This window comes from Diabrotica undecimpunctata, chromosome 7 (assembly GCF_040954645.1).
Source record: "Diabrotica undecimpunctata isolate CICGRU chromosome 7, icDiaUnde3, whole genome shotgun sequence".
Lineage (NCBI taxonomy): Eukaryota > Metazoa > Arthropoda > Insecta > Coleoptera > Chrysomelidae > Diabrotica > Diabrotica undecimpunctata.
This window is the reverse complement of record NC_092809.1, coordinates 35,888,196-35,909,737: the sequence shown is the minus strand read 5'-3', so window position 1 is coordinate 35,909,737 and position 21,542 is coordinate 35,888,196. Positions and strand designations below refer to the sequence as shown.

Below are 21,542 nucleotides of genomic sequence, written 5' to 3'. Positions count from 1 at the left end.
TTCTCAAACAACGAAATTGCCTCAGATGATAGGCTCAAAAAATTCCTTCCCTTGCAAAATTTGTTAATCAAGAAGTTCCAATCAGCATATACTACTGACAAGAATGTGTGTATAGATGAGACGATGATTCCTTTTCGAGGACGACTGAGCTTTCGCCAATATATACCGGGGAAGCGTCACAAATACGGTGTGAAATTATTTAAACTATGTGGAGTGAAAGGTTACACATACAATTTTAAAATTTATACAGGAAAAGAGCAAACACCTAATGAAAAGCCAATTGGTACAAAAGTGGTGCTACAGCTTATGGAACCACTTTTACATTCAGGTCGCGTTTTGTGCACAGATAATTATTACACTAGCGTGAATTTAGCACACGAACTTCTGTACAAAGATACACATTTAATAGGCACACTGAGAAAACACAGGAAGCATAATCCAAAAGTAGTAAGTGAGGCTAAATTAAAAAGGGGTGAATTAGTCATGAGACAGAGTAACAGTAAAATCATAATTGGAAAATGGAAAGACAAAAGAGATGTCATGTTTCTCACTACGGAGTCTGTGCCTGAAATAGTGGACGTGCCAACAAAAAGGGGTGTCGTGAGAAAGCCTTCCACAATCGTGCAGTATAATAATGTGAAATCATTTATAGACGTCTCTGATCAAAAAGCATCATATTCATCAGCAGTGCGTAGGGATATTAAGTGGTATAGAAAAGTTTCAATTGAACTTTTGGTTAACACATCTATTATAAATGCACATACTGCATACGAGGCTATAACAAACAAAAAGATAAGTATCACTAAATTTAGAGAAGAAATCGCCTCACAAATTTTTCGTAGTCGAAATATTCAGATGAAAAATTTGGATGATCGTCGTGTTAACCAAGAAAGAAATCACAAACTTTCCGAAGTGGAACAGAGAGGTCGTTGTACAAGATGTTATAAAAATAATAGTGCTAGAAATGGACGTAACTTTGCTATAAAAGAAACAAAACTTGTTAAAACATCTTGTCTAGCATGCAGTGATAAGTTTTTGTGTACCAACTGCTTTTTTGACGACACTCATTACTGTCAAGCAAAAAAATGAACATTGTGTCCAAAAATGGTACACATAGTTTCTAAGAAGATAATTACGCATTTATTTCTGCCACAAACTGTGTGTACCATTTTTTGACACGGCCCTTGCACATGATTTTTTTTTTCAAAAAAATACCTAAATGTTGATATTTACATGTTTTTAGTATTAAATATTGTGAATTTTACCAAAATATAGTTTCAGTTTCTGACAAAAAACTTCAAATTTATATAGCCAGTAGCCAAAATGTTAAATTGGATTAAGTCACAATTTATTGTAATGAAAATTACATGTTATAATTGATATTATCGTAGTAAGATTATCGGAAGATAAGCTTCACCACGTTCAAACTACAAACACTTGAAACAGAAATTCAAGTTCATGTTCAAGTTGTATCAAAACATACAACTTTTAATCAGTTTTTAGAATATATATATATATATATATATGTTTAGTTTAGAGTATAGTGCCATACGACCCACAGGTAAGTTTTTTATAAAGAGATTTATGTATATAAATAGTTTCTTTTGTCCTTACTGAAAAATCAGACGGATTGTTACGGAAAAGAGAGGGTATTTTCCCAAGTTGAAAACTTAATCTGAGCATTTGCCATAGTTCGTCTTTATTTGTTGAGTTTTGCCGGATTCGCCTTGTAACAATTATGCATATTGCGATTGGTATTTTTGCAGATTTTAGAGGTGGGTGTCTTGATTTATTCTTCTCTTCCAAAAATTTTCCAACGTGAGAACGAAGCGCAGGATCAGCATGCATTTGTCTAGACTCCCTGATAATTGCAATTATTTTGGACATGACCAACACGGCTGTTGATCCAATGTGCGCAGTACTTCGCCACGGGGTAGAGCAAACCCAGTGCTGTCGAGCATAGTTTTTGAACCTGTGACAAAGAATAGCTTATTACGGATTGTGGGTTTTGCAGTTATCTTTGTAAAATGTTCTTTAAAGATAAGCAGTTTTTAATTCTTTATGGCTTATAGCAAGTGCCCAGTTATCTGCTTATCCGAGCGTACTACACAGTGTCGTATAAATCAGATATAGTCCAGAATATGACGGTTTTCTGCTCAAAATTCTTTTTATATGCATGATTTGCTTGAAATCAGTAGTCCCCCCAACTCGGGTGGAAAAAGTTTATCAAAAAAACCATGGTAATCGCTGTAACAGTGACTTGTAACAGTGATAAGGTGACAAACATTTTTTTTAGAGTTTTTTTGAAAAGTTAATGGTTTTGGAGCTATTGGTAACTGAAAGTTCACAAATTACACGTCAAAAAATAGTATATTGTTTTATTAGGAGTAAAAATGATACTTTTTGTGGCGGCCTGGCGTTTGACGACATTAAGCAGAGCCACAAAAAGGGAATGAAGATCGTGCTAAACGCATGAGAATATAACCTTTAAACCATCATATCTCGTTTAATTTTTTGTCTATAGAAATAACAACAAATTAAAATCTTCTAATAAAAAAAGCTGTTTTTTGTATTGTAGCATTTTTTGTACCTTTTTTGATTATTTAGTTATTTTGAAAAAACAGGTGATTTTTTAAGAAATTCCAAAAATAGTGTCTTTAATTTAAACTCGGATTTTTTCAAAACTGAACCTGCTCAACCAGTTGAACTTCCAGAATATAATGTTTGTATATAAAAAAAAATAAATTATAAATTAACTAGTAAATTTTTTGTGTTGTTTTTAGTGTTTTGATTTCAATCCATTTTCTTTAATACGCTATCTTTTTAGCCAGTTTTGGACCTTGTTTAGACTAGTTTGTAAATAGTTTTGACTAGGTAAGTAGTGGTGATGGCACGTCTGCAGAATACAATACAATAATACAATAAAGTACAGGATCGGTCCAAACACGCTACCTTGTGGAACTCCTGAATTTATTGGATGCAACTCTGTATATTCACTTCCACGTTTTATTTGGAGGTGCCTATCTGTCAGGTATGGAGTAGGAGTGGAAAACTTTTTTACATCTTTTTGGGATCCCAAATCTTCTCAGGGAGATTCTCAGCAAAATTCAGCTAGCTAGTCTTGTTTTTAAAGATCAAATCTCTGACGAGTAGGCCTCGAGTACAGAAGCTCTTTTCTTGTGACATATCTAAGTTAAATATTAGTTTAAATGGGATTAAGTTACAATTTCTTGTAATGAAAATTACATTTTATGAATTATTTGATTTTGATCGTAGTAAGATTATCTAAAGATAAGCTTCTTTACATACAAACTACAAATACTTTAAACAGAAATTCAAGTTTGAGGTGGTCAAAAGGTAGTAATTTTAAAACAAAGCCCTTGAAGAAACTTAAATATACACCGCTTTGCAGTTTATTTTAAAAGCTTCAAAGTGATATATATTAAATTTTTTTCTAGCCTTTTGTTTTAAAAAGGGTTGCTCTCAAAGGGTTTGAAGATGGTGCCAAACGCATGCGAATAGAATCTTTAAACATTTATATCTGGTGACTTTTTAGTCTATGCAAATAAAAAAAATTAAAATCTTATCGAATCTTATATAGATCTTATCTCTTACTAAAATCTGTATCTGTTTTAATTGTTTAGTTATTTAAAAAAAAGGGGATCTTTTTGATAAATTCCGAAAATAGTGTTTTCAATTTAATTAAATTCAGCTTATTCGCCTGGTTTTTATGGATGAAATCTCTGAATCAAAACGACTGGACTAAAACACTAGAAGGCAACGGAAAAGAACCACGTCTTAACTTTCTAAAGAAAAATCATGGAAATGGCTAATAAATACAATGGTCTCGAGTATAAGAGCTCCTTAAATGAAGATAGAGGTTCTAAGAATCTTCCAATTAGCTAGAATCGTAAATAAATTTCCCGACCAGAGGAAAATATGTATATGGAATATAAGAAGCATGTACGAGCCAGAAAAAATGCATAACTGCATTAAAGAAATTAAGCAGCTGAATATAATCATGCTTAGATTAAGTAAAGTGAGATAGTAGAAAGTGTTTATACACTGCGCGTCACGAAAAAGAGGACACCTAGAATTTTGTAAGAATTCTTCAATAACTTTAAGTTTATACAATTTATTCTATTGTAACTAAATTCCCACAATGGAGAGACACTTTTAGCGTCTTTTAGGCACCGACAAACGGGCCGACAGGTCAATTAAGGGTAATAAGTTTGCATAATTGATATCAGTTTTACGACTTCGGATAATGCACGTGTTGTTTGTATCTAATTTTTTTTCTTGGAATATGGCTATTCTGCTTTTCAAAAACCTTTCACTAGTATACAGTTGTTCGAAGAGTAACCTTGTGCAATTTTTAAATTTAAAACTATGGCTGAGAGATTTGCTAGATCTGTTCAAATTGTTACTTTGATTAATAATGGAATGAGTCAAAGAGAAGTGGCCAAACAACTTGGAGTCAGTCGTTGTATGGTCCAAAAAATTTACCAACGATTCATAGAGACTGGATCTCACGAACGACGACCAGGATCAGGCCCGAGAAGAATCACGACGGCCAGAGAAGACCGTTCTTTACAACGCACTTCTTTGCAAAATCGGTTCTTTACGGCTAGATCAATCCAAAATGCTCACGGGTGGACTTTAAGCACTTCTACCGTGAGAAGAAGGTTGAGGGAATTTGGTCTAAGGGCTCGATGTCCAGCAACAGGACCTTTGTTAACAGCAGCACATCGATAACGCCGACTACAGTTTGCTAGAGGCCACGAGCATTGGACGATAGAAGATTGGAAAAATGTTTTGTTTAGTAATGAGTTCAGGATGGTTCTTTATGGCTCAGATGATCGCATCAAAAAATACAGAAGACGTGGGGAATGATATGCTGCTTGTGTTCGACGAGTACGTGTTGCTTTTGAAGGAGGTTCGGTAATGATTTGGGCAGGCATTACATTCGAGGGCCGTACTGATCTCGTATTTATTGACAGAGGAGCGTTGAATGCACACCGATACATTACCGAAATTCTAGACGAGCATGTAATGCCTTTTGCTGGGTTTGTCGGCGAAAACTTTATTTTTATGCAAGTCAACTCCCAGCCACACGTAGCCAGGATGGTAACTCAATAACTGGACACTGTCGGTGTGCCAAAAATGAACTGGCAGGCTCAAAGTCCAGATTTGAACCCGATTGAACATGTGTGGGGCCAACTCAAACGAAGGGTAAGAAACAAAATACCTGTTCCAATAAATCGTGAGCAGCTTCGTTTGGCGCTCATGGAAGAATGGAAAGCTTTTCCTCAAAACGACAACCAGAATTTGATCAATTCAATTCCAAATCGAATGAGGAGTGTAATTCACAATAGAGGCGGAAATACACAGTATTAATAATAACGACTTAATTGTAATTTTATAAAGAAAACAGAAAAAATGTAAAATGTTAATTTTTTTTATTTTTCAATAAAATCATTATTTTGGAAGAAGTTATTTTTTGACATTTGTTATTTAAAAAATAATTGCATACTGCTTTAAAACATATTGTTAAACATTACACAAACATCTAATGACAATCACTTTGTGGTATGATTCGTAAAAATTAAAAAATGGCAAAAATTTTAGGTGCTAAATTTTTTTTAGCATTCTACTATATTTAGATAATATAGTAGAATAGTATAATATGGTTAGTATCTATTAAAACCTAGTAACTTTGCTGTCTCATGGAACTTTTTGCATATAATCTAAGTAAATATAAAGTATGATCTGGTGCACTTCTGACCTGACATCTATACATGTTTTTTCACTATACCCTGTATGTATATATAGATATATATATATATATATATATATATATATATATATATATATATATATATATATATATATATATATATATATATATATATATATATATATATATATATATGTATGTTGATGGCACGCTATATACATTATATATGTACTATACGTCTCACGTCGTTTGATTTGATGTGTCATATACTAGTATTAGGCTAGTTGTTTATTTTGTAATCAGTCAGATGCCTTTTCAGGTCAATAAAGCAAATTTACCTTAGCTTTACCATAATATGCTTTATATATAAAGCAATGCCTACTATCATCCATAGTGTCATGTGATATGTCGTATGTCGCTATATGTTCATTAATATCAAAGACGATGTGTAGTGCCCTTTTGGTAGTCTCTATGTTTGTTTTTTGATTTGATTTGTTATATTCTTCCCTTTCATTTGTTATACCGCATGTTAGAATTCGTTGAAGAGACCTTCGTTAGAAGATTCGGTAGAAGATTCGTTATTGTATTCATAGTACCCTATGATATCTAGTATGTCGCTATACGTTCGTTATTAATGAAGATACTGTATAGTACCTGTTTGGTAGTCGCCTTGTTTGTCTTTTTTACTTAATATATTCGTTATTACCTTCCCTTTCATTTGCTATATCGAATGTTAGGATTCGTTCGGTTGTTTATTTTGTACTCAGCCAGAGTAGTAGCCAAGTCAATATTTGCGAAAAATTAATTACTTTCAAGTAGTAAAATTTCTGATTAACAATATTTAAATCATCAATTTGTAGAATGAGTTTGTAGCAATAAATCAACCGTATCGTTTCAAGAACAAAATATGATTGAAATGTCAAATGTTGGCAGTTCAGATTTATTTCCTAAGAGGCATCGTTACCTTACTGGACAAACGGTGTGACTTGTCATAGCCTTTTATATAGATATATTAAATTGAAAAAAAAATATTATCACAATTTCATCATCTAACTCACATACAACCAACACTTGATGCTCCTGACGACGTTTAATGAATGCCAATAATAAGATAAACGTGAGATTAATCTGATTAATTTGATGACGACTTACATATAAGTAGGTATAAAGTATCATTTTTTAATTTTCAGTATTTGTAGCTGCTGCAATGATCACTAAAGAGGTGTGGCTTCTACTCATTGTGTTGTCAACTAGGTAAGTTCAAATAACTTTATTCAAAACACTTCTATTCAAAAGCCTTCTTTCCAGACCTAAAATTAATTCCTCTATGAACAAGACATTACTTTTTGAAAAATATTTAGTTTTTATATGCCATATGTTAAATTAGGTATTCAAAAACCATTTGGAAATATCAGGCAACTCAAATGTTTTTAATGGAAATATCATAAATATTTATATGACAGCTACGGATCTTTTAATGTTCTAACGTAAATGTTTAATTCATACTAGAGATAATAAACCTCAGATATATCAATGGATGTAGACATAAACATACGGTCCAATCTGCAAATTCATTAATAGTCTTAAAAAAGAAGGATAGTAAAGATATTATTCTAAGAGGATAAAAAAAATAAAAGAGTCTTGATAAGACTTCCGATATGATCGAAAATAAATAATGAAATAAAACTACCATAAGTACAACATCTTGGTAACGACAAAATACCAGCTTGTGCAAGTTATCATATAGTGTGCAAGATTCTAGGAAAATGAATTCTACGAGAAGACGAATATCATAGTTCCACAATCTCACCAAATGGTTTAAGTTCTCATGGAAAGATTTTATTTACTTATGGTTTTGTATTTTTTTTACAAAAATTCTTATTATTCCAGTTTGGCGACAACAATCAATGTATCCAAATTCCCAAAAGAATTTATGTTTGGTACGGCGACTGCCTCCTACCAAGTCGAAGGTGCCTGGAACGAAGATGGTAAAGGAGAAAATATCTGGGACGAAGTAACTCACAGAGTACCATCACCAATTGTCGATAACTCAACAGGAGATGTAGCTTGCGACTCGTATCACAAATATAAAGAGGACGTGGCTATGCTTAAACTTATGGGAGTCACCCATTATAGATTTTCGTTGTCCTGGTCCAGGATTTTACCCACGGGTAAGCCATTATAGTACAGTACTTTAATTCAAATATATTATTGCTCATAACCAAAAATAAATCTGGATAGACAAGCCTAAGTGATAGCTTTTCAAATTACTTCAAGAATTACTTCTTAAACGATATATTAGATGTATTTACCAACTTTCTGTACATTTCTACTTTTTTAATTTTTCAGGTTTTAACAACAAAATCAACCCCCTTGGAATCGCTTATTACAAAAACCTTCTCAAGGAACTTAGAGCAAACAACATCGAACCTTTAGTAACTATATTCCATTGGGATACACCTCAACCATTAGAAAATTTGGGTGGATGGACCAACGAGCTAATAATTGATAGATTTGTAGATTACGCCAAAGTGGTATTTGAAAATTTCGGTGAAGATGTTACATATTGGTTAACATTTAATGAACCGAAACAAACCTGCAATGGAGGCTACGGTAACCAGCAAAAGGCACCTCTAGTTGATTCACCTGGTATTGGGGAATACCTTTGTGCCCACAACGTCCTCAAGGCTCATGCAAAAGCGTGGCATTTGTATGACGAACAGTTTCGTAGTACACAACAAGGTAAGATCAAAATAATCAATATTGTATCAATATTATCAGTTGTTGCCTTTGTCTTTATGCTAGGTCGATTATATAAAACTCATGACAGTCATGTATTCCCACTAGGTTTTTTTTGGCTTTCCTATCACACTGTACTAAAAGATTATTTATTTTAGATATTTTAGACCTATAGAATATCTAAATTATACGAGTACTCTTTGGATTTTAGGAAAGGTTGGAATTACTGTAGATACAGCTTGGATAGAGCCAGACAGTAACAGTACTAAAGATATAGATGCTGCAGAACGAGCGCAACAATTTAGTGTAAGTAAAACTGTTTTGAAGAAAATCCTTGTAATGATGTAAACTCATAGAGTATATTACTATATGGAAACTCAAGATCATCCTAGAGCTTGATTATCACGAGGATAATAAAAAATATATTTTTCAGCATGGATGGTATGCGAGACCTGTAACATTGGGAGACTATCCAGAAGTAATGAAGAAAGTAGTCGCAGAAAGAAGTGCTCTTCAAGGCTTCAGCCAATCGCGTCTTCCACAATTCACTCAAGATGAGATCGAGTATTTGAAAGGTACCGTTGATTATTTGGGACTAAATTATTATACCACGGTTATGGCACTAGATGCTGATGATAAACGAATAGACGTTATTTCTTATGACGCAGATGCGGAAGTTGACACTTATCAAAAAGATGAATGGCCTAAATCGTCCTCATCATGGTTAAGAGTAAGTTTGTTATTGATGTTATTTTTTGACCTAATTTCTAACTTAATAATGCTCGTTTTATTCAAAATCACGCGTATTCTTTATTTTCATTGAATTGCATGGTTCAGTATTAAAATTTATACTTTAATATACGAGTATGGTGAAAAACTTAGTACTAATAAATGGTTTGCACCAAATTGTTAATTTTTCCAGTTCCCCCTCCTCCAGTTTGTTTTTTTTTCTTAAACTTATAAATTTTTAAAATTATCAAGCTACAGTTGTCGAAATATTTCTTCGCAATCATCAACAGTATTCGCCACAATCATCTGCTTTAATGCAAATCATATCTTTGTCTGCTATCATTTATTTTGTTAGGTCATCGTTTTCTTTCGTTGTAATATTGAAAACATGGAGCTATAATCTCTTTATTGAGATCACAATGTTCGTATCTATTTCTCTAAACTAAAATAATCAATTCATTAATATATGATAAATATTCAAAATACAGGTCGTCCCTTGGGGACTCAGAAAAACGTTAAACTGGATCAAGAACACATATGGCGATATCCCAATAATAATAACTGAAAACGGTATATCAGACGATGGTTCTTCTCTAGAAGATGATATAAGGGTTGACTATTATCAGGTAAGTGAGTAAATTTTGTAAGTGACAGTGTTTTTATATAGACTTCTTCTTTTAGCAACACTTGAGCAGTGTGAAAGATGCGATGGATGATGGAGTAAATGTTTTCGGATTCACAGCATGGAGTTTGATGGATAATTTCGAATGGTTACGTGGATATTCGTAAGTATTGAACGTCACTACTATGTAAATATATTATTCCATCTGGGCTATTTCGATGTCAACGCATTTTTCTTAAATAAGGTAGGTATTTTCAATGTCCACAACTTCTTCTACGTCACTACAGCCCAAATTAAGCCTTGGCCTCCTTCATTTTTTGCCTCCTCCCTTGCTTGTCTGTGGCTGATGTTCTTCATACACGGACTCGTAAACGTTCTTGTCTGTCGCTGTTTACTGTGTCTTCCGAGCGCTTTCATGGCTTTCCAACTTAATTATTAATATTTTTTGGGAGAGCTTCGAAATATCCGCCTTTTGATTGGACGTTTATTTGATGTTTTTAATTAAAGAATACGATATTAAATAAATACCCACTGTTTAGTTATTTTGTACATATCTACCAATAAATAAATCTTCAAATTTTATATTCAAATTAAAAATTTTAGGGAGTATTTCGGGATATACCACGTAGATTTTGCAAGCCCAGATCGAACAAGAACACCAAAGAAATCCGTGGAATATTTTAAAAATGTGATACAATATGGATGTGTTTTAGGAAATTCCACATGTGATAATTAATTTTTTTTTGTGTTTTACAAAAACAAATGTATTGTAGTTTATTTTTATTAAAAAAATCTGATTAAAAGTTTTTTCATTGTTTCTGTCCTTGTGTCCTCACAATCTAAGACTCCTGAAAGGATATTTATGCCAAATTTCAAATATATAATATACGATGAAACAGCAAAAAAAATTGATGAAACGAAATCTCGATTTAAAGAGGTACAAACTGCAATTTGTGCAACTCATTGGCATTTAATTGACGTATATTTAGAAAAGCTTTTTTTCTAAGCATTATAGTGCAAAAACTATTATCGGAAGATAAGCCTCTCCACCTCCAAACTGCAAACATTTGATGCTCGTGAGAACATTCAATAAAGCCAAATAGATAAGCATAACTATTCATTTGGTCACAAATTCGAGTTTAAGGTGATATAAAGGTGAAATTTTAATTTAGTTTTCAGTATTTGTCGCTACTGCAACGATGAACAAAGAAATGTGGTTCATATGCGTTGTGTTCTCAACAAGGTAATTATTAATATATCTTTTATATAAATTAGTTCTGTTTAGAAGCCTATTTACATATGTAGAAACTATTTATCTATGGCCAAAGCTTATTACTTTCTGAAAATGTTTAGTTTATACAGGTATATGTAAATGTTGCCTGCTATATTAGGTACTCAAAAATTACTTCGCAACATCAGTTGACTTTTTTACAGTTTTACCGACGACGACAGTTTTACCTGATTCCACAAACATAAATTTTCTATACCTATTTGAAAAGATATTGGTGTTTTGCTTTGCTAATTCTAATTAAAAAAAAAGCTTTTAATGAACTAAACAATTTCGGTGATCTAATTTCTATCTTTGGCTTAACGGTAAATTGTGACGAATATGTTATCACAACTACATAGATCTGCCACATGTATAGATAACATCTTAACAAACATACGCAGATAGATAGTTGGTTGTGGAATTGTGGACCCATTTATTTTTCATCGCCTTGCTCATTTCTCAACATAAAAACAAAATCAGAAAAAACTCATAGTTCTAATACATAAAGAAGATATGGATGTAAAGTTAACTGACATTAATTTTCCAAAAAAAATCACGAATTCCTAGTGAAGCTAAAATTTTTTTGTGTAACGATGAATTAAAAGTAATGAGGGAAAGTCTTTACACATTCAAGATAATTGCTGATATTACAAAAGATTATAGTGAATAAAATAAGTTTAAAAAACACTAAAAATCAACAATATCTATCATTAAAGAAAAAAGTGGCTTGTAAGCATTTCTTTTCAAATTCAGTAAACACAGGGTGTTTCAAAAAGGTATGTCATAAATTAAATCACGCATTCCGGGGACAAAAATAAATTGATTGAATCCAACTTACCTTAGTACAAAAGTGTACACAAAAAAAGTTACAGCCCTTTGAAGTTACAAAATAAAAATTGTTTTTTTGCATTATCTCCTAAACTACTTGACATTTTGTAGTAAAAATGGACACGTTACTTTGTTGTTCTGAAAGCATTTTTCATAAAAAAGAAACAAAAAAATCTAAGCGTACAGAAAAATTTGAAGGGGGGTGTGCAGCCCTAAATCCCCCCAAACTTTTGAGTACGTTCAAATCAAATGAATTTTGTGGCATCATTAGTTTAACACATTATTTTTAAAACTTTTTTGCCTCTTATCACTTTTTCGAAAAACTAGTTTTTTCCTAGTTGGCCATAAAGTTACAATTAGTTTCTACGGATACAATAACTACAAACAGTTCCATCAATAATACTCAATAATTTAAAGCTATCATTTATTGTGTGAATAAGAATAATATTAAAAATTTTGATATTACAATGGCCTACACATTTCAGGAAATGGCAGATATGCATTTAACTTTGGATAAGTTGGATCAGATTAAATTATGATTTCAATAAGCTATCGGGAATATCCTAGGCGAATTTCGATTAAATAGTGCAGCAGCCGCAAGGCGTTATGCAGTAAAATACCCCAATCGAAATACACCCGATAGACGATTAGTTCTGACCATTGACCGTCGTTTAGGGGAACCGGGTACATTCCAACCGCAAGTTGCTGGCAATAGTGATTGTCCAATAATGGATGCAACTGATAAAGACATTTCAGAAAATCATTGAAGAAGTCCCTGGAACAAGTACAAGGGTAATAGCTGCTCAACTAAATGTTCCTCACGTAAGAAAACACTCGAAATGTTAATTTTATTAGAAATATTTTGTTTACCGACGAGGCTACCTTCAGTAGAAATAGAATAACAAACCATTATAACAAGCACATTTGGGCCGATGAAAATCCTCACACCAAAAAAAAACGACTCATCACCAAATGACTTTCAAAGTTAATGTTTTGGGCAGGAATTGTGGATAACAATGTAATAGGTTCATTTTTTCTTCCCAACAATTTAAATGGTTATAATTATTTGCAGTTCTTGGCAAACGATTTACAAGAGTATTAAGAAGAAGTGAATATTGCAATAGGCAAAGTAATGAACTCCGGGAATACCTTTACAGGCAATATCCTGGTCGGTGAATTGGAAGGGGTCGTGACGCACCTATTTCTTGGCCATCCAGACTTCCAGGTCTTAACCCCATGGAATTTTGCTTTTGGGGGTTTACGAAAGAGAAAGTGTATTCTGTAACAATAAAGGACGAACAACAATTGAGGGTTAGAATAATTGAAGCTGCAAATCCATTTAGTCAGAAAAATATGATTTTTCAGCGCATTTGGTTTTCCTTATGAAAACGATACCAAATGTGTATTGAAGAAAATGGGGGTAATTTTGAATATTTATTGTAATATTATATTTATAGAGGTTATAGACATTTTTTGTACTTGTTAATTCATTTAAGCCATTTATTTAGTTGCACGTAATTTTTTAAAGGTTAATGAAAAAGGCTGTAACTCAATAAAAACTGTTTTTTGAAAAAAGTGATAAGAAGGCAAAAAAATATTAAAAATAATGTGTTAAACTAATGATGCCACAAAATTCATTTTTGCACGGTTTAAATGCAAAGGCAATGTATAAACGAATGCTGAAGTGTATGAGCACTCTTCGATTTTAATACGTACAGTAGAAAGATGAGTTGCTTAATTTAAACGTGGTCGTACACACCTTTAAGACGAACCACGTCAAGGACGTTCTAAAACAGCAAAAAGACCAAAAATCATAAAAAAATAGAGGATATCATATTGGAAAGTTATCGAGTGGCTGAACGAGATTTAGTCGAGGCCCTAAGCATCTCATTGGGAAGTATAAGCAATATTTTAACTAAACTATTAGCTGTGAACAAAAAGCTGTATTTACAATGGGTGCCGCATTCTCCAACAATCGAACAAAAACACATTTGAATGTGACTTTCTCAGACAAAATTCGAGCGTTTTCGAAAATATAAGGTGGATTTTGTGCGTGGATTTATTACTATTGATGAGGCTTGGGTCTATCACCATGATTCTAAAAAGTGGTATGAACCTGGATCTTCGGCTCAGAAACGAGCTCGTATCCAGAAATCGGTCAAGAAGGTGTTAGTATCGGTGTTTTGGGATGCGAAACGAATTTCTGTTGAAGGGAAAAATTCGTCAAAAAAAACACATTTTACAGAAAAAAAAGCCGTTTTCATCAGGACAATGACCCGTACCATATGAGCATTTTGACAATAACTAAAATCCATGAATTATAGTTCAAGTTATTGGAGCATCCACGGTGATCAGCCAATTTTATAACCTAGCGACTTCCATCAAATAATGAGGTCATCACAGACGTGGAAGCATATTTTGCAGCCTTTTCAGATTCGCACTTCAAGGATGGAATTCATAAATTGAATACTGTTCTGAAGCTATTTTCTTGTAACATCTTTGTTGTAATTTTTGTTGGGAATAAGCCACAATTTTACTTTAAAATTAGGTTTATTTAACGTTTCGACTTCCACTTCAGAAATCGTTCTCCAAATACAAAAATAAACTACTCTAATCGGTTGAAATGGACTGTATGATACGCTGGTTAAGAACTTTTCCTGAAGAATAGAATAACGAGACCTTGATTTTGTCGAACGAATATTCTACTCTTTATCTGTCTGCTTGAAGGACGGATTCAGACAGACGCTCTTTAAATGAAACATAGAAAAATGTAAAATAACGAGACTGGCTGAAAGTGAAATTCGGTTGCTTTGTATTTTGAAAACGATTTCCGAAGCGGGAATCGAAACGTCAAATAAACTTAATTTAAACAAAAAATATGGCTTATTCCCAACCAAAAATGATAAACTGGAATTTTACAAATATTAAAATTTACTTAAAGACAAAATACCAGCTTCGATAAAGTATCATCCAGTATAAGATTCTAGAAAGATGAATGTTGAAGTTTCACAATCTTATAAATTAAGTTCTTATGACTTTGTGTCTTTTCTTCAAAAAAATATGATTCCAGTTTGGCGACATCAATAAATGTATCCAAATTCCCAAAAGATTTTATGTTCGGTACGTCAACAGCATCCTACCAAATCGAAGGTGCATGGAACGAAGATGGTAAGGGAGAAAATATTTGGGACAAAGTAACTCACCGGGTGCCATCACCAGTTATCGATAACTCAACCGGAGATATAGCTTGCGATTCCTATCACAAATATAAAGAGGATGTGGCTATGCTTAAATATTTGGGAGTCACCCATTATAGATTTTCATTGTCTTGGTCCAGGATTTTACCCACAGGTGAGCACTATAGGACAGTATTTTAACACAAATATATTACTGTTTCTAATCAAAAATAAATCTGGATATAGAAGTCTAAGGAATAGCTTTTCAAATTAGTATAAAACTGTTTCCTCAAAGGATGTATTAGGCGTATTTGCTAGATATGTCTACTAAAGTGTTGAATTTTTCAGGTTTTAATAACAAAATAAACTCCCTTGGAATCGCTTATTACAAAAACCTGATCAAGGAACTTAGAGCCAACAACATCGAGCCTTTAGTAACTATATTCCATTGGGATACTCCCCAACCGTTGGAAAACTTAGGGGGGTGGACCAACGAACTAATAACTGACAGATACGCAGATTACGCCAAGGTAGTATTTGAAAATTTCGGTGATCATGTTAAATATTGGTTGACATTCAATGAACCGAAGCAAACCTGCAACGGAGGTTATGGTAACATGCAAAGAGCACCTCTTGTTGATTCACCTGGTATTGGGGAATACCTTTGTACCCATAACGTTCTTAAAGCTCACGCGAAAGCGTGGCATTTGTATGACAAACAGTTTCGTACTACACAAAAAGGTAAGACAGCAATATTATAATTTTTCGTTAACTTCGTACTAACTAGCATTTTGTTATACCAATTTCAATCTTCTTATTTCCTACCAGGAGGTTTTTGTGCTTCGTTTTTCACTACATGCAGGAGCTTGTTTGTTTATGTTAGATGAGTTAATTGCATAATTTTTCCATTTTAGGAAAAGTTGGGATAACTATGGATACCGTATGGTTAGAGCCAGACACTAATAGTTCTAAAGACGTAGATGCTTCAGAACGAGGACAACAGTTTGTAGTGAGTAGATTATAAACCATTTGCCTTTACATGAACAGTAGATCATAAATTACTTCTCATTTTAAATTTCCCTCTTTGAATTTGATAATATTTATTGTCTCAAAAACATCTACTGTTCCCTTATTAGATCCGTATTGGAATATGGTAGCGATATCTAGTCTCCGCATTATAAATGCTACAAAGATATATGTTACAAAGGGTACAATAAAAGTTCATAAGATATATAACTTTTAAATTGAGAACCTGTAAATAAAACGAAATATAACGAAATAAAGGAAATGTAATGTTTTACAAATCTTTACTTAAATTGCTTACTCTTGAAGAAAGACGAATATTGCTAGATGTAGGTTACATTAATTTATAAATTAATACGAGAAAGTATTGATGCTAGTGCTCTTTTGGAAAAGGTTTATTTCCGTACTCCCTAAGGAGACACCAAATCTCAAGAATTATTTTATATAGAATTCCATTATCGAACTTTTACTGCAAATAAACCCATACAGAGAATATATAGAAATGCAAACCAATTTTTAACTAAGTACTATTAAGAATAAGATTCAAAATACCTTTTTATGTAATCACCCTGTGCTGTAATAGTTTAAGTTAAATTTAAGTGGAAATGTCAAAAATGGCAACTCCGTAAATAAACATTACATTGCATTCATCATCATGATCATCATCAGCCCATAGTCGTCCACTGTTGAACATAGGCCTCCTCGAAAAACCTCCATTCAGATCTATCTTGCGCTGCTGCAATCCAGTTGGTACAAATCCTCTTTATGTCGTCAGTCCATCTTGTGGGTGGTCTTCCCGGGTTTCGTCTATCCGCTCTCGGTCTCCACTCCAAGATTTTTTTGGTCCAGCTATTATCCTTCATATTAGAGACGTGTCCTGCCCACCTCCATTTATTTTTCTCTATGTGTTTTATAATGTCTTCTACACCACTTTTTCTATGGATTTCTTCTTTTCTTACCCTATCTCGCAACGTTATGCCTAACAAAGATCTTTCCATTCAACGTTGCTTCACTTGTAGTTTTCGTGTAGATGTCCTTGTTAGGATAAGTGTCTCTGCGCCATATGTAAGGACAGGCAGGACACACTGATTAAATGCTCTTCTTTTTAAGCTGATAGGTATATCACCTTTAAAAATATCACGCAGTCTTCCATATACTGCCTATCCCAGTGTTATTCTTTTTAGCAGCTCAGCAGTTTGATTATCTCTGCTAATTTTTACCGTATGTCCAAGGTATATGTAGCTGTCAACAATTTTAATTTCGACGTCTTCTACCCTTAAAGGATGGCTCGGAACTAAATTAGTCATCATTTTGGTCTTTTGGTAGTTAATATTTAGACCTACTTTACGTGCTGCATCGCTGAGTTCATTCAACATATCACTGGCAGCCTTTAGGTCATCTGAAATCAGAACAATATCATCTGCGAATCGTAGATGACTAAGCATCTCACCATCAATATTTATTCCTTTACTTTCGTGGAATAGTGACTTCAAAGCATGTTCAAGTACAGTAATGAACAACTTAGGAGACATAGTACCTCCCTGTCGAATACCTCTCCTGATATGTATCTTATTGATAGGACTGTGCAGATTTATAGTTGTTGTTGCATTTCTGTATATATTTTCTATAATATTGGTGTACCTATGATCAATTCGATACTCTTCCAATGCCTTTAAAAGTGCGAGTAGTTCGATAGTATCAAATGCTTTACGGAAGTCTATAAATGTTAGAACTAGAGGTCTATTGTATTCAATTGATTTTTCAATCAAGACTTTTATGCAATGTGGTCATTTGTACCGTAGTTGGGGCGAAAACCAGCCTGTTCTCTTGGCTGATATAGCTCAAATTTTGCTTCCGATCGATTGGTTATTATTCTGGTGTACAGTTTATATAAATGGTTGAGTAGAGAAATTGGCCTCTAATTCTCTAGGTTCTTGTCACCCTTTTTATGCAGAAGAATTGTTATGGAGTTATTCCAAGCTATAGGAATTGTTTGACTATACAAGCAGAGATTGAAGAGGTCTCGTATTTTTTTCAGAAGAGAAGTTCCGCCAAGTTTTATAGCTTCTGCAACTATTCCATCATCTCCTGGCGCCTTGTTGTTTTTCATTATTTAATGCATATTGTATCACATCTTGAGTAATTTCTGGAATGTCCTCAGATCCCTGGTTTTGAACCTTTTGTCTACCGTCTTTATTTACATTATTGTTAATTTGGTTTGTATATAATATAGGTAGAATTCTACATTACATTACATTGTATTACATTACATTAAAAGTTAGTAACAATGTTGGATATATGTCTTTAGAGTCATTTACGGTACGATTTTTTATATTTTGGACTGTACTATCAATCGTCACCCTAAAGCTTTAGACGAGATTAATAAAAAATTAATTTTTCAGCATGGATGGTATGCCAGACCGTTAACATTGGGCGACTATCCAGAAATAATGAAGAAAGTAATCGCAGAAAGAAGCACACTTCAAGGTTTTAGCCAATCGCGTCTTCCACAATTCACTAAGGATGAAATCACGTATTTGAAAGGTACACTTGACTATTTGGGGCTGAATTATTATACCACGTTTATGGTACGAGATTCTAATGATGAAAAAATAGACGATATATCTTATGAAGCAGATGCAAATATAAACGCTTATCAAAAAGAAGAATGGCCGAAATCTACCACGCCATGGTTAAGGGTGAATTTTATTTGTTTTTCTCGTTCGTCTGTTTCTTTCCTTATAATATTGCGCACATCAAGCTACACTTCCATAGATCACAGTGTTCCTCTCTATTTCCATAAATTAAAATGATCAATTCAATAATAAAATACGTATTCAAATTATAGGTAGTTCCTTGGGGATTAAGAAAAATCTTGAACTGGATCAAGATCACATATGGTGACATCCCAATATTAATAACCGAAAACGGTGTATCAGACGATGGTTCGTCTACAGAAGATGATACAAGAGTTGACTATTACCAGGTAAGTCAATAGCTTCTTTAATCTGTGACAGCGTTTTTATATAGAATTCTTGTTTTAGCAACACTTGAGCAGTTTGAAAGATGCGATGGATGATGGAGTAAATGTTTTCGGTTTCACAGCGTGGAGTTTGATGGATAATTATGAATGGTTACAAGGTTACTCGTAAGTATTTCGTAAGCAAAATATTGTATGTCTAGAGAAGTATCTCCTAGATTTTTGAACCATTTCATAAATACAAGAAATTAAGTTTTATTGGTAGAGTATGGAGATAGAAGAAAAACTGGGATCGATAAAATAAATTGGTAGAAACGCTATCAATTTTGAAACACTAAAGAGATAGGTTCGAATAAAAAAGTAAATAGGAAGAGGTCCGGGGTCAAAACATATCTTCGACTTCAGCTGTATGATTTTCCCTAATCCGTGTTCCATTATTCCTTTATTTTCTTTATTATTATCTATCGTTTTTGGCATATCTAATAAAAATGACGAAGTCATTACTGTAGATATTATTAAAGCTGATTGGTCCCAGTTTCTTTAATCTCAACATCTAAAAACAGAAGGATTTTTTTATTGAGTTTGTGGCTTAATAAATGGAATAAATATGACCATGTAGCTTTATAATTTTATACAAAAACGAAGAGATACATTAAAATAGATGATAATACAAACGCATTCAATCTTTAGATTAAGCTGAGCTATTCATTCAAGGCGTGTTCAAGGTGTAGTTGTGTAGAAATCTTTTGGATCATCTCGGTATCACACGCATATCTGGAACGTAACAGACGCAGCTTGAGGTAGTCAGTTATCTCTATTTATAAAGATTCCTCATTTTTAGAGGGTCAATAAATTTGGATAATTCGGCTGAAGCTGTTTCAGTGCACCGCGTGCATCAACAACCGTTGGTTCGTTTTTATGTTTGATATTGTGTTCAACCCCAGCCACTGATGGGCCATAGGAGGCCAAAATGACGGCATAACGATGTGATGTTTCTACCAATTAAAACGCAGAGACTGACAAATTAATCGTACTCTTACGTCATGTATATATATATATATATATATATATATATATATATATACATATATATATATATATACATATATATATATATACATATATATATATATATATATATATATATATATATATATATATATATATATATATATATATATATATAAAACGGAGCTTTGAGGTTTATTGGGATACGCAGCGGTGAAATCTTTTAAGTAAGTTTCAAGCTTTCGAAAATGTTTATTTTCATCGTCAGGAAAAAACTGAAATAAAGTGCGACTTTTAGTAAAGCATCCTCGAAAAATATATTAAAAGGTGTAAAGGTTTTTTTAACTTACGTTATTATATATTATTATTATACATATACACATATATATATATATATATATATATATATATATATATATATTGTAATTGTTTGTTGTATACTTACATTTTTAACTCCATATTTATATTAAATTTATATTAAAAATTTTAGGGAACACTTTGGGCTGTACCGCGTAGATTTTTCAAGCTCGAATCGAACAAGAACGCCAAAGAAATCTGCAAAGTACTTAAAAAATGTGATACAATACAGATGTGTTTTAGGAAACTCTACATGTGATAAATAAATTAAATTTGAGATGATCTAGTTGTATATTTTAAAAATTTTTACAAACGAAAGCGAAATACCTGGACTATGCTGAAAAAACGTAACAAACGATCATTTTTCCGCCCTAATTATTAAAGGCTCGTATTAAACAAGGCGAAAAATATTACTTAAATTTGGGTGATATATTAATTTTCGTTTTAAAATCTGATTTATTAAACGCTTTAACGCTCACAATTTAATATAGGGGGATGATTATCCTCTACAGATATTCCTTTTTGATGAATAATAGGAAGTATGTTTCATTCTTATCGTTTTTCGAAAATGGATGGATGAATTTGAAACATTTTCGCTTTGCCCCAATTTTTGACACTTTGTGTTTAAGAAAAAATACTCCTCCGTAATTAAGCTATCCAGAGCGTCACATCTTAAGATATTTTATAACGTTATTAATAGACTTCGGCAAATATGCAAATAAAAATGTAGAAAATATGCGCATAAATATGCACGTGTTTACCCGAAAATATGCAAATATTTTACAAAATATGCATACAAATAAATAAAAAATCGTAAAATAGTAACAATTTTATTTAAAAAAAAAGTGTACATAACTAAATATTTCCTACTATTCATTAAGATTTACATTTATTTTAAGTAACTACATCATTTTTAAGTATGAATAAACTTATTTAGAATTATGGTAACAATAAATGACCAAGTGGTGTTCAAAATTTTCTAACAAAAACTTGTGGCTTCTGTCTGAGTACATATATTTATATATGGAAAAACTTCGTTCAACATCAACTGATGTAACGGAAGCATTTTTCAA

At 32.7% G+C, this 21,542-nt stretch overlaps 2 protein-coding genes across 2 annotated transcripts; both read left to right on the top strand.

Moving 5' to 3' along the window:
* Positions 1-6,835: 6,835 nt before the first annotated feature.
* LOC140445186 (myrosinase 1-like) lies at positions 6,836-10,630 on the top strand. The gene is made up of 8 exons (XM_072537063.1): positions 6,836-6,991; positions 7,628-7,908; positions 8,087-8,479; positions 8,688-8,782; positions 8,910-9,206; positions 9,694-9,831; positions 9,887-9,990; positions 10,431-10,630. Exons 1-8 carry the CDS (start codon positions 6,945-6,947, stop codon positions 10,561-10,563), a joined length of 1,488 nt encoding a protein of 495 aa, XP_072393164.1. The 5' UTR covers positions 6,836-6,944; the 3' UTR covers positions 10,564-10,630.
* Positions 10,631-10,942: 312 nt separating this feature from the next.
* On the top strand, positions 10,943-20,742 carry LOC140446241 (myrosinase 1-like). Its single transcript, XM_072538779.1, has 8 exons — positions 10,943-11,070; positions 14,996-15,276; positions 15,450-15,842; positions 16,016-16,110; positions 18,527-18,823; positions 18,973-19,110; positions 19,169-19,272; positions 20,603-20,742. The coding sequence occupies exons 1-8, from the start codon at positions 11,027-11,029 to the stop codon at positions 20,733-20,735; spliced, it is 1,485 nt and encodes a 494-aa protein (XP_072394880.1). The 5' UTR covers positions 10,943-11,026; the 3' UTR covers positions 20,736-20,742.
* Positions 20,743-21,542: the final 800 nt, after the last annotated feature.

Excerpts from the sequence above, each read along its gene's own strand:
- LOC140445186 (XM_072537063.1), top strand. The coding sequence starts at position 6,945 with ATGATCACTAAAGAGGTGTGGCTTCTACTCATTGTGTTGTCAACTAG. Across the intron at positions 8,480-8,687 it reads GTTTCGTAGTACACAACAAG|GAAAGGTTGGAATTACTGTA; the intron begins GTAAGATCAAAA and ends TTTGGATTTTAG. Across the intron at positions 9,207-9,693 it reads CGTCCTCATCATGGTTAAGA|GTCGTCCCTTGGGGACTCAG; the intron begins GTAAGTTTGTTA and ends TTCAAAATACAG.
- LOC140446241 (XM_072538779.1), top strand. The coding sequence starts at position 11,027 with ATGAACAAAGAAATGTGGTTCATATGCGTTGTGTTCTCAACAAG. Across the intron at positions 11,071-14,995 it reads TGCGTTGTGTTCTCAACAAG|TTTGGCGACATCAATAAATG; the intron begins GTAATTATTAAT and ends ATATGATTCCAG. Across the intron at positions 16,111-18,526 it reads AACGAGGACAACAGTTTGTA|CATGGATGGTATGCCAGACC; the intron begins GTGAGTAGATTA and ends TTAATTTTTCAG.